General features: G+C 41.7%; 1 protein-coding gene across 2 annotated transcripts in view; it reads left to right on the forward strand.

Moving 5' to 3' along the window:
• Positions 1-670: 670 nt before the first annotated feature.
• LOC124615947 overlaps positions 671-13,900 on the forward strand; it is a 166,290-nt gene continuing 153,060 nt past the window's right edge. For both annotated transcript variants that reach the window (XM_047144147.1, XM_047144148.1), the window contains exon 1: positions 671-1,293. In XM_047144147.1, the coding sequence (XP_047000103.1) occupies positions 1,143-1,293 (151 nt within the window). In that variant the 5' untranslated portion in view covers positions 671-1,142. The remainder of the gene's footprint in view (positions 1,294-13,900) is intronic.

Raw genomic sequence — 13,900 nt, forward strand, 5'->3', positions numbered from 1 at the left:
GCTTCGTTTCCCAGGGGCTTGGGTTCTGACGGGTCCTGATGTAAAGACTTGTGCGTAAGCTCTCGTAAGAATTAAAAAAGTGCGAGAGCTGTATTACTCGTAGATGGTTGGAGGAGGGAGGGAAACCACAACAAAATCTGAGTTATTTACTCCTTCCGAACACAGTATCGTTATGGTTGCGAATCTATTGAATACCCTTTAATTTATATCTCATGGTTACATTACTGCCGTCATTTGCGGTGTTGGATTCAAGAAACGTAATTATTTTAGTATGTACTTATACACCGAAAATTTTTCTATGTTACAGTTACGGGTAAAAAATGTGGTGTGTTGTCTCCCAGGCAACACGTTATAACAGTTATTACTGGGTTCCATTGCAGTCTCGGATGAATACTGTCGTGTTTACTGCTTTCGAATTGAAATGTACACATAGCACTGATGTGCTCGATCGTGAAAGTAAAACCATACTCCATCACAATGTAAAAGAGTCACTGAAAGATTTCTTCACTGATCTTTTGGCCTTATATATTAATGATAATAGTACATCAACACACAACACTAAAGTTTCCTTGGTGAATCTTTGTCTACAAAATCGCCAGGATTTTGTTCCGCCGAATAGACTGTGCTAAACGACAATAGGTCGATCGTTGCTTTGCGTGCTAATGTTGTGAATGCGTTTCAAACGAAGATGGCGGTATTAAGTATGTGTTTTGTGTTGATAAACGAATGTTTCGTTTCTTGCAATTGTGATGTTTTGAAATAACGGGTTATTATGAACATTAAACAGATTATATTTTCAGCGAAACTTTGCCTTCTAGTGAACATTTCCGCCGATTCATAACGTGAAGGTTATTTTTGTGGTGGTGTCAGCTGCAGTGTAGCATCGGTTCTGTGTGTAAACATAGGTTATGTGTACGCTATATTGGTCGCAGTTATTATAGTGGCCGCAATACAAGTTATATAATCCGTGAAAGAAAGGAGAAAAGTTTCACGTACATCGACTGTTACGATGTTTGTTGAACTTGTTACGGACTGCAAAGTTTACGAAGTACTAATAAACTTGAGGTTATTAGTTTCTACCGGGAAATGTTTACATTTTGTGTGATTTGTTTTGTGGGTGTGACATCGAATATCATTTCATCATGTCGGTATTCAATGAGCATCAGTTTGAGAAAAGACTGCAGTTGCTGAAGGATTCGCAAGACAGTATACAAACACTGTCGGCATGGTGTCTTCAGCACAGACAGCACCACAAGAAAATAGTTGCAACATGGCTTAAAATATTGAAGAAAGGTAAGCAGTCATAAGACGCCTTTGTACATACAAACAATTGATCTGTCCATTTTTATTAAATGTGGTTTAGTTGTTACTATCATTAAGTTTTATAATCACCATGTTCCACTTGGGTATGATTATCGCATAGCGTATCATGTTTGTATTTTCTAAACAGTCGGATTGCTGTAACTTCAAGGTTGAAGGAAACAACTCAATTTCGTTATAATACAGAAGAGACACTGTCCATGTGATGATATTTCTCATATATTTCCTGTCACTGAGCAGGTTTATCACACAAGTTATTGAAATTTAAATTATTTATCAACTGCATGAATTAGTAAAAAATATTGTGTCATAACGTTACACAGTGCCTTCCCAAAGGGTGCTGCTCTTGCAGTGGATCAAATGTATTCACTCTTCATGATTTTGTGTACGTACTCTGAGACTAGAAGAAGACAAAAATATTTTCAATAGTAGGGCCTACTGTACTGTCATTTTTTTCCATAACATAACTGTAGGTTACATTAATTCAGTCATGTAATATCCGGACAAGTATTTATGGATTTGTCCATCTATTTCACATAATTGAAAGACTACTTTTAATTCCAAATTTTAATTCTTCCCCCCACCAGCACCTTGACATTTTCATTTTCATCATCGTGTATGGTAAACCATTTCTATTCCCTTCCATGCATGAGATGTATCTGTACCAATTTTGCTTGTGATGTGAAAATCATCAAAGGCAACAACTGTTTATTTGTCGTATGTATTAACCAGTGTGTTTCATGGAACATGAGAAGAGAAGTGTCTTTCGATTTTCCAGTAATCTCTGAAATTAGCATTGTAAGCATTATAGGTATCCAACAATAGTCCTTGTAGCACCTCTCTACATGTTTTATAAGCATGTATTATATCATATATGACCTTTTGATTTGAAATACAGATTCAGTAACACATTCATAAAAGCAATGAAAATAGTTTTTTTGGCAGTTTAGTATGTAGACCCTGTTACGCACATTTGTCACTGCTGTAGTCCAGTAGTTGGATTTTAATAGATAAATATGGGAACACATTGCTGATTTTGTCTAGGCTAACCTAATTTAAGAGTTTACCTGAAGTTTATGCAGGTTGTTGAGATCTGGATGGTCATGATGCTTTTGCAGCTCATTATTGCAATGGATATTCACCACAAGATTTTATAACTTAGTGCTGAATGCGTTTGTAGTTTCACAAAGTGCAGTGTGAACTCAATAGGCCTGCCAACTAAATGAGACTTCCCATAAACAGTGTCATTTCTTCTGTGTATGTGTCAGTCCAGTTTATTCTCTCTCACTACACAATGAATTTTTCTGCTCAGTGGAACTTGAAACTGTTTTCTTCTTTACATTAAGTTCAGCAGTGTCTTCATAAATAAATCTCGGAAATTAAAACAGTTCTCATTTATCCACAGTGAAGTCTGCATACACTAAATTTTCTTTGTGCAGAAACTTATCCTTCATTCTATCAAAATACGAACTGTCGTTTCGCCACTGAGATGAATACACTAAGCAGATTCAGAAGGATGTAGATTGCAGTAAGTACTGGGAGATGATGAAGCTTGCACAGGATAGAGTAGCATGGAGAGCTGCATCAAACCAGTCTCAGGACTGAAGACCACAACAACAACAACATTGTTCTTTCTGTTTCTATCTCTAAAATAATTTATCACTAATTTCCTCCCCTTCTTCTTTGTATGCTGTGCAATTAATGAAAAGCACAACATCTTACAAAATTTGAAGATATGAAATACACACACTTCTGTTGGACTTAACATTAAATTTATTGTGTTTATTTTCCTTAAGACTCTAGGTGAAGGCTATGGTTGATATGAAAGTAATACTCATAAAACAACATCCTGTACCAGCGTCTCACTCTTGAAGCTGTTCAAAACTATGCACATCTCTAGCTAGTGTGGTTTGATTTCATGAGAACAATGGATTCCTCACTGATAACTTCTGTCCTTGCGAATGAGTTAACTGTAAGCTTAACTACAGTTACATGACGCCCCCCCCCCCCCCCCCCCCGAGTTGCGTATTTCGTTGGTGACAGGGAAAATCAGGTTTTGCTGACAGATGGACCTGTAGCAAAGCCAGAGGCCGTGTTTAGGTTGGAAAATGACAAATTGTTTTAGAGTTGGTGAAGGCAATGAATGTCAAAGCAAAATACCTGGTTGTAGTGACAGATTGATGTATAGCTTAGCGTGATGTCTGGGTTAGGTTGGAATATGATAATAGGGTCGACAGAAGGGTCTGATCCAACGCGTAGGCTTTGACCCGTGACGTAAGGGTGTTGTCGTGTCTGACGTCATGACAGCGCGGAGTTTGGTTTGAGTGTGGCTGTCTCCAGTTTCATTTTATCTTATTTTATTTACTTTTCTGATCTGTTCGTTCTATCTCGTGTGTTTTTTTAAACACTTATAAATTATTTTAATTATCTGTTTCCTCGAATTTCTGTTTTAGTTTATTATATTTATCTTTCTGATCTGTTCGTTCTATCCCGTGAGATTTTTTTTTTAAAAAGACAAAAAACACTAATCGGCTACTGAATCATCTTTATCTTCTATGGGTTGCAGGGGTTACGACCCCTGGGGAGGTGGGTGGGTATTCATGCATGGCTGTCTTCACTTATACGTTGTAGCTACGCAAGGCGTCTAAATTTGTTTATATTTAGTTTGCCCCCCACCCAAAACACCCCATTTCCCGCGCTTGTCCCGTTAGTGTCATTAGGCTTCTTGTGGAAAGTGTGTGCGTTTGTTTTTGTTTCCACCATATTTGTGACGTCATGGGTCAAAGCAGACGGGTGGGATCGGACGCTTCCATATTTCCTGATAATATTTATGTGAGCTGGCAAAGCCGACAAATCTCAACATGAAAATAAGATTACTGTAATAGATTGATGTATAGTGTAGCCTGAGATATACTATACATTCATTTTGTATGTCTTGTTTCTGGAAATTCTGATGGTATTGTTAAATTTTAACCGTATATAATAAAATAGTAGCTAACTTTATTTACAAACTATAGGAAATTATTAAATAATGATTCACTTGTCAACTTTCCATGATTCATTGTTTGAAACCTTACCAAGAGCAGCATTCAGTGGAAAGCTACTGACACCATAAGTGCACTTTGGGTCATTCCATGTCAGTTCAAACAGGGGCTCCAGCTCATAGTCTCAGATTTGACTGAAATTTAGTAGGCTACACTAATTCTACCATGTGTGGAACACTCGTGTACAAAGTATTAGTTTCCCCTGCGAGTTAGTTCCAGAATTATGACTTGTGAAAGAAGGTGGCATGACTCGGAAATTGCAACCCGCATCTGCCAATCTATCTTCAGACCCAGCTTCAGGTCTTAATAACTTTGGAACTATTCCACACAGTCCAGTGAAATTTATACAACCCAGTAACATCCATTTACAGAACACACTCCGTGAATCAAAACACCTACAACATATTTTTGAGGGAAAATAAAAAATTCCAAAATGTGATTTAAAAAATGTAATACGTTACATATTGTAGGTGCCCTCTATGCCAAATATAATTCACTCAAAAAGGGTATAAAATTTTTTGTGGTAAGCTTAATGTGTCCTAAATACACACAGAACTCATCATGCCCATATCAGTCACAAAAACTCAGTTCCATGCACACGAAAATACAAAAATTTGAAAAATTACCTGAAAAACATGGATTTTTGAAGTGTGGTAGCACAAAAGGGACAAGTGGTAGCCAATCCAAATTTCACACACTGCATAAGTAGACCATAATGATATATATCTCAAAACTTCAGCATCTTATTGCAAGACATTTGTGTACAATTTAAGTTGACATGTATTTGGTGATGTGGCCATTGTTCCACAACACAAATTTGTAAAAACATATCGTAAACTGTTCTGCTTCTTCTTATCCTCTCCCACAACTGTTTAATCACTAAGCAGCAACAGATTAACACAACCTATCATTAATGTTTACTGCACCTTAACTGCTAAAAACCAGTCGATTGTGCTTCGAACAGAATTTCTCCCGCACTTTAGCTACTGTACTCTGTACATTGAGTGGCAAATTGTACTATCTTCCTGACACTGTGGTAGGAACTGGAACTGTCATAAGAATATGTTCAAAAGGAATCCAACACCTGTCTGCCAAACGTGGCCAATGAAATGATCATGCTGGTCCTGCTGGTGCCGTGAAGTTCACAAATACATCACCTTCTGCTTCACAGCACTCTGCAACACATCCTGAGTACCATTTGTCATCATAAACAGCAACCTGGTTGTATGTTGCTGCTTTTGCTTCTGAATCCTGAGTCAGGCACACTGTGAAGGCACATGTTGTGCATGAACCTATAGTTATAACTGGACAGTCTGCTCATCTGCACGTTGTCAGAGTCCACTGGAGAGAAGTGATGATGGCTCCTTGTGCCTGCAGCAGTTTTAACATGTTCTAGTCTGCTTTTTAGCAACTCTTCGACTGATTTCGAAACATAGAATGATTGTATGCCAGAGATATTTTTCTGTACCCATGTAAATAATTGAAGAGGTGTTAGAATGTGACCTTCTGGTGCTGCAGACTAGCCCGTGATGCCATGCACCTAATGGTAGCACCAATACCATCACATACATTTTTACCATGACTTTTTGCACAAAAATTCCATTCTGCGTTAATCTGAAAACCGTGGTAACGCATGCAGAAATTTTTGAGATTTTTACAGTTTTTGTACTGACTAGCTGCCCCATCACTGAAGTATTTTGCAAAATGTATGTGAGGCAGCTTGTTTTTCACATATGCCATGACAGTGCGAATGTGGGCATGAACTGCAATGGCATCATGAATTAAACAGTCACTAAAAATGCACGGGTTCATGACAGACACATCACCTGATTCACCTCTATAGTAAATTGCAAATGGCTGGAGAGTTGCTTGACAGTTGTCCCAATGTTATCCTTGGATGACATCTTGACCTATAACTGCATAATTTTCAGAAAAGTCTAGTATTACTATAATTTCATCTTGTTTCAAATTATCCTTACAAAACTGGAGATAAGCCGATTGTGCCGTCGCTGTGAAGCTGTGTGTGTGGTCAGTTTGTCTGTTTTTTGACAACACACTTCAACAAAATCTTCCATTGCACTTTGCTTTGTTTCAAGACTTGTGCGATCCGTGTGTGTCCATTGTTTATAAGAAACAAGTTCATCGTCATCCATAAGGAGTTCACCATACAGTTTGTTATTCATGTGTTGTGCAAGATTTGCCTTACCAGGACACTTTTCACACACTAGCAGCTTCATTGCACCTTTGTAATCCAGACCAGAATCCTTTATAGCACCAAACATCAGCTTAACATTTTGATGGGTCTCACATACACAAACATTGTGTGTGCCCCTTGCACTTACAGGCACAATCCATTTTGGCCGAAGATTGAAAAAAGATGATAAACCTACTTTGGTGTTGGGATACTTTTCCTTGAATTCTACATGTAGTTCTGATATGTTGCCTAGCAACAGTCTTTTTTGCATCTATACACGTACATTTCCCATTTTGACTGTTACATAGTCTTTTTTCCAGGCGTTATTCCTTGGGTTGCTTTTATTTTCCTAGCCTGCTTTACCATATATGTAGAAACATTGAATTCCTTTGCAGTGTAGTCAATAGAGCAGCTGGAAGGTGCAAGGGTAAGAATAGCTACTTTTTTCTGACGTGTGGATATGGCACATTTTTCTTTCAAATCGTGCACAATTTTGTCCAAATCAGAGCATTTCTGGCATGATTTCTGTTCCTTTGGAGCAGATAGTTCTTCCTCTTCCACCATTAGTGTGTCAGCTATTTTGTGTTTTAATTCCATTTGAGCTTCTTGTAGTTTTCTTCTACCATAGCTGGACCTGTCTCTTTTCCCAACTTTGTGTGTCTTCATGGGAGACAAACCAAGAGCAGTCACTGAAGTATTTAATTGCTCATCCGCTGTGGTTGTAGGTGGCTGATACTCTTCATCACTGTCATGTAAATTATCAGAATATTCTTCATTTTTTAGCCGTGTAACACACATGGAACATGACTTTTGTCCTGGTTTCATGTTAAGTCCCATGCACTGATTCACTTTCCATACTGATTTTATATCAGTTTCTCTGAGGCTACACTTCACTGTCTTCTTATGAATCCGAAATGGATCAAAACAACTTCTTTGTAGGGAAGAATACTTATCCAGAAACACTTTCATATGATGATAACAAACACTAAAGTTTCCTGGAACTGTACTTCTTGTGCCCACGGGGTGTATCCTGGATCTCCATAGCAACAAATCTTGGTCCGATTCATCCAGAGCATACAGTACAAAGCGAATGCCACATTTTGTTCCATATGTTGTTTTATGACATTCACATGCTTGTGCTCTACCAATACTGCAACTTGTTTGAACAAAAGCACCACTAGTAGTCTCTTCTGCCTCCATACTGACTTTCCACGACAGTACTGACCAGCCTGAACTAGAATCTTCAAAACATGAGTAACTTGCAATTATTGCTTGTTTCTTTTGTCGTTCCTGCCTAACAATGACTCAGTCTGTCCCTGAAAACTACCATTGTTTAACTTTCTGTTGCCTAATGGTTCCCAACAATTGCTGCAGCTTTATCTGAAACAAGCTGCCTGCATCATCACTATTACTTGCTAAATCGTGTTAAAAGAAATGTAATCAAATACATCTCTGTCAACTTTTATTGTACACAAATGCCTTGCAATAACAAGTTGAAATTTTTGCCACATATTATATTATGGTCTACTTGTGCAGCGTTTGAAATTTGGCTTGGGTATCACTTGTCTCTTTTGTGCTACCACACTTAGAAAATCCAAGTTTCTCAGATAATTTTTCAAATTTTTGTATTTTTGTGTGCATGTAACTCTGTGTGACTGATACGGGCAAGATGAGTTCTGAGTGTGTTTAGGCCATATTAAGCTTACCACAAAAAAAATTTATACCCGTTTTGAGTGAATTATATTTGGCATAGAGGGCACCTACAATATGTACCTTCTAACATATTATATTTTTTTGATCACATTTTGGAATTTTTTATTTTCCCTCAGAAATATGTTGTTGGTGTTTTGATTCATAGAGTGTGTTCTCTAAGTGGATGTTACTGGGTTGTAAAAAATTTCACTGGACTGTGCGGAATAGTTACAAAGTTATTAAGACCTGAAGGTGGGTCTGAAGATAGATTGCCAGATGCGGGTTGCAATTTCCGGGTCACACCACCTTCTTTCACAAGCCATAATTCTGGAACTAATTGGCAGGGGAACTTAAAATTTTGTACATGCGTGTTCCAGACTTGGTAGCATTGGTGTGCTAAATTTCAGCCAAATCTGAGACTATCAGCTGGAACATTTTCTCAAATTGGTTGAATTGAAATGGAATGACCCACATGATGTGTTTTCTATTGTCTTTCACATCAGTAAACAACAACAACAACAACAACAACAACAACAACAGTAGTGGCAGCAGCAGCAGCAACATCAACAATACACATGCTTACCGTACATCCTCACTACATACACTTTTACTTGTGAATTGTACCCAATCTAACATACAGTGTCACTACTTTGCACAGTTATGCCAGGGGTTAGGTCAGCAATACAGCCACTTCGAAACAGTATGCTTTGCTGCAGTACTACTAGCTATTGGGGGGGGGGGGGGGCAGAAGTAATTGAATTGTGATATGCATTACTTGCCTTATTCGTGCTGGATTTTGAAATCTATTCAGCTCTCCAGCATTATATTCTTTGAAGAGTTTATAAAATATTACTTCAGTTCACAAAAGAATACCAACATAAGTTCATCTGAGAGGAAAAAGTATCAGCCATTCCTGTCATTAGCATTTCTAAAAAATGCTGGAGACTTCCATTCTTTGCATGTGCATTCTCATGCATAGATGTAGCTGGTAGATTTCATCCACTAAGTACTGGTATGGCCCCATCTCCACAGTTGGGGGGAGGGAGCAAGGAGAGGGGATGCGACTTATAGTTGCATGATTACCAAGGTTTATGGGTAGTATCTCTTATCCCTTTTTCCAGAGTGACCTTCAGACACCAGCATACTTGCATGCTTTATTGTTCCCACAGTGGTTTGCATCCAAAGAAGACAAACCTCTTAGTGAAGAAAAAAGCAGCTGTCAACAACTTTAAAACAGATCCTGATGTGGTCATACCTAATGCAGAAAAACTATGCACCATTGTTATGATGGACCACAGTGGTTACCTGATGGAGGGTGTTGACCAGGTGTCTGATTCTTTCACCTAAAAACCCTGCAATTGTGATTGTCTCCCAGAATTCCATTAAATGAAATCCAAAATCAAACATGTAAGCCCATACTACTATGTCTGTGACAATGTCATCTCATTATTTACCCCAAATAACCTTCAATTCCAGTGAGCTCTCACTTCTTCGGCTCCTCTCTTCCTCTTTCTAGGAAAGGGTCCCTGGGGTCACTCCCTTCCCAGGTTCCTTCCAGTGGCAAAGCGGACACCCGCCAGTGGCTGAAGCATCCGCAGGTAGCTGGTCGTAGGGCTTCGTGGTCCTCCTCAGTCCCAGAGACTGAATCAGAGAAGCCCTCTCAGCTAGAGAAACCCAAAGAAAAGCGTGAGAATTCAAAAACGAAGACCCCAAGAACAAGGAAGTTACGGTGGCACCCACACCACTGTTACCTACAAGCTCTGTGTCTGAGGATGAGGTGGAGATTCTGGTGCTCACTGAGGACCAAGATCTCGCCGGACCCTCAGACATGATAGTTATAGACTGCTCAAGCAATAAGTTGATGGCAGCAGGTGACCATGAAGCGTAAACTGCTTCATTGAATGCTCCATGCCTTCACAGTCTCACAATGACATCATCCTCCAGTGGAATTGCGGCATTTTTTTCCAACGCCTGGCTGAGTTATGGCAACTGTTAAGCTTTACACCAGCTTTCTGCATTGCCCTCCAGGAAACCTGGTTCCCGGCAATGCCGACCCCTGCCCTTTCTGTGGTTATAAGGGATATTACAGGAACCGTAGTGATTATAATTGAGTGTCAAGTGGAGTTTGCGTTTATGTCCTAAACTCAGTCTGTAGTGAAACAGTGCCCCTTCAAATCCCTCTTGAAGCTCTGGCTATCAGGATAAGGACGACACAGGAAATAACTGTCTGCAATGTATATCTTTCTCCAGATGTTGCAGTACTTCTGACTGCATTGGCTACACTGATGGCTCAACTCCCTAAAACCTTCCTTCTATTGGCAGATTTTAACACTCATAACCCCTTGTGAGGTGGCACCATGCTCATTGGCTGAGGCAGATATGTCGAAACTTTACTGTTTCGGTTCGACCTCTGCCTCTTAAACACTGGCGCCGCCACACACTCCAGTGTGGCTCATGGCAGTTACTCGGCCATTGATTTATCACTTTGCAGACCAGGACTTTCCCAGCTGTCCACTGGAGAGCACATGATGACCTGTGTGGTAGTGACCACTTCCACGTCTTCCTGTCACTGTCCCAGTGTCAGGCCCATGGATGACTGCCCAGATGGGCGCTAGACAAGGTGGACTGGGAAACTTTCACCGCTGCTGTCACCGTTGAATCTCCCCCACATGGTAACATCGATGTGGTGGTTGAACAGGTGCCTACAACAATCATTACTGCAGCAGAAAGCGCGATCCCTCGCTCGTTAGGGTGCCCCCGGCGAAAGGCAGTCCCTTAGTGGTCGCTGGAAGTCGCTGAAGCAAATCAGGAGTGTTGGCAAGCTCTACAGCGGTGTAAGCGGCACCCTTCCCTGGAGCACCTCATAGCCTGTAAATGGTTCCGTGCCTGTGTTCGCCAACTTGTCAAACGACGGAAGCAGGAGTGTTGAGAGAGATATGTCTCGGCCCTTGGGTGCCATACGTCACCTTCCCAAATCTGGGCAAAGTTTAAATGTGTTTTCGGGTGCCAGACCCCAACAGTTGTTCCCGGTGTTAACAATAATGGCTTGTGCTCTACCAATGCAAATGCGATTGCCGAGCGCTTTGCTGAGCACTATGCTCGAACCTCTGTGTCGGAGAACTACCCTCCAGAATTTCACACCCTCAAACGGTGGATGGAAAGGAAAGTCCTCTCGTTTGCCACCCACCACAGTGAACCCTATAACGCCCCATTTACAGAAGTGGTAGCTCCTCAGTACCTTTGCAGTTTGCCCCCACACAGCTCCGGGGCCAGATTGGATCCATGGTCAGATGATTAAACATCTCTCATCTGACTACAAGTGACATCTCCTTTTCATCGTCAACCAAATCTGGTGCGATGGCGTCTTTCCGTCGCAATGGTGGGAGAGCACCGTCATTCTGGTGCTTAAGCCTGGTAAAAACCCACTTGATGTGGATAGCAATCGGCCCATCAGCCTCACCAATGTTCTTTGCAAGCTGCTGGAACGTATGGTGTGTCGGCGCTTTGGTTGGGTCCTGGAGTCATGTGGCTTACTGGCTCCATGTCAGTGTGGCTTTCGCCAGGGTCGCTCTACCACTGGTAGTCTTGTGTCCCTCGAGTCTGCCATCCAAAAAGCCTTTTCCAGATGCCAACACCTGGTTGCTGTCTTTTTTGATTTACGAAAAATGTATGACACCACCTGCTGACATCATATCCTTGCCGCATTATACAAGTGGGGTCTCTGAGGCCCGTTTCTGATTTTTATCCAAAATTTTCTGTCGTTCCCTACTTTCTGTCTCCAAGTTGGTGCCTCCCATAGTTCACCCCACATCCAGGACAATAGGGTCCCGCAGGGCTCTGTATTGAGTGTCTTTCTATTTTTAGTGGCCATTGATGGTCTAGCAGCAGCTGTAGGACCGTCAGTCCCACCCTCTCTGTATGCAGATGACTTCTGCATTTCGTACTGCTCCATTAGTACTGGTGTTGCTGAGCGTCGTCTATAGGGAGCCATCCACAAGGCACAGTCATGAGCTCTAGCCTATGGCTTCCAGTTTTCAGCTGTGAAGATGTGTGTCATGCATTTCTGTCGGCGTCGTACCTTTCATCCAGAACCAGCACTTTACCTTAATGACGATCCACTAATTGTCGTGGAGACATATCAATTCTTAGATTTGGTTTTCGACGCTTGTTTGACATGGCTCCCTCATCTTTGTCGGCTTAAACGGAAATGTTGGCAGCATCTCAATGCCCTCTGCTGCCTGAGCAACACCAATTGGGGTGCATATTGCTCCACGCTGCTGCAGCTCTACAGAGCCCAATTGTTCAATCCCGCTTTGACTATGGGAGTGTGATTTATGGTTCGGCGGCACCCTCAGTGTTGCATTTGCTCGACCCATTGCACCATTGCAGAGTTCGACTAGTGACAGGAGATTTTAGGATGAGTCCGGTGACCAGCGTACTGGTGGAGGCTGGAGTCCCTCCATTGAAGATCAGACGTACACAACTGCTTGCCAGTTACATTGCACACATTCATAGCTCTCCTGAACATCCTAATTACTGTCTTCTTTTCCCAACCACGGCGATTATGTACCTCCCGCATAGGCGGCTCAGGTCAGGGCTAACGATTGCGGTTTGTATGCGATCGCTTCTGTCTGAACTGGAGTCCTTGCCTTTATAACCTCTCCTCAAGGTCCATTCACATACCTCCATGATATAGCCCTAGTCCGAAGCTTCACCTGAAGCTTTTGCATGGGCGTAAGGACTCTGTTAACCCTGCGGCTCTCCGCTGTCACTTCCTCTCGATTCTTGACGTGTTCTGGGACTCTGAAGTCATTCACACTGACGGCTCGATGGTTGATGGTCGTGTTGGCTTCGCCTACATTCATGGTGGCCATATTGAACAGCATGCCTTACCCGATGGCTGCAGTGTATTGACTGCAGAACTGGTGGCCATATCTCGTGCACTTCAGTACGTCCATTCATGCCCTGGGGAGTCTTTTCTTTTATGTACTGACTCCTTGAGCAGCCTGAAAGCTATCGAACAGTGCTACCCTCGTCATCCTTTGGTAGTGTCCATCGAGGAGTCCATCTGTTCCCTGAAACAGTTCAGTGGTGTCCGTCTGGACCCCTGGTCACTTTGGAATCTAAGGAAATGAACTTGCTGACAGGCTGGCCAAATGGGCTGCACGGAAACCGCTTCTGGGGATTGGCATCCCCGCAATTGACCTGTGTTTGTTTATTACGCTGCAAGGTTTTTCACCTTTGGGAGATGTAGCAATTAATGGGACCACGAATGTGTGGAAGTCCTCGATGAGGGCCTCTCGCAGGGAGTGTGTGGTTTTCTGCCGCCTCTGCATTGGCCATGCCTGGGCGACCCACAGCTACCTCCTGCGCCTTGAAGACCCACCTCAGTGTCAGTGCGGCGTCCGGTTGACAGTGGGGGGGTCGACCCAGCCACTGTGTAATCTGTTTCATTGTTTTACTCTCTTCTAACTGTTTCTTGCGGCTTTCTGTTGTTTTCTTGTTCTCTTTTGTTCCTTTTAGTGCTTGTTGCCTTTCCTTTGTTCTTGTGGTTCATTTCTTTCTGTTCTGTGTTATACGTATTGTATATTTGATTCTCATGTGTGAGGCATTGTTTTATTCGGAATAAGGGACCGATGACCAAGCAGTT

Source organism: Schistocerca americana, chromosome 5, assembly GCF_021461395.2.
Source record: "Schistocerca americana isolate TAMUIC-IGC-003095 chromosome 5, iqSchAmer2.1, whole genome shotgun sequence".
NCBI classification, from domain to species: Eukaryota; Metazoa; Arthropoda; class Insecta; order Orthoptera; family Acrididae; genus Schistocerca; species Schistocerca americana.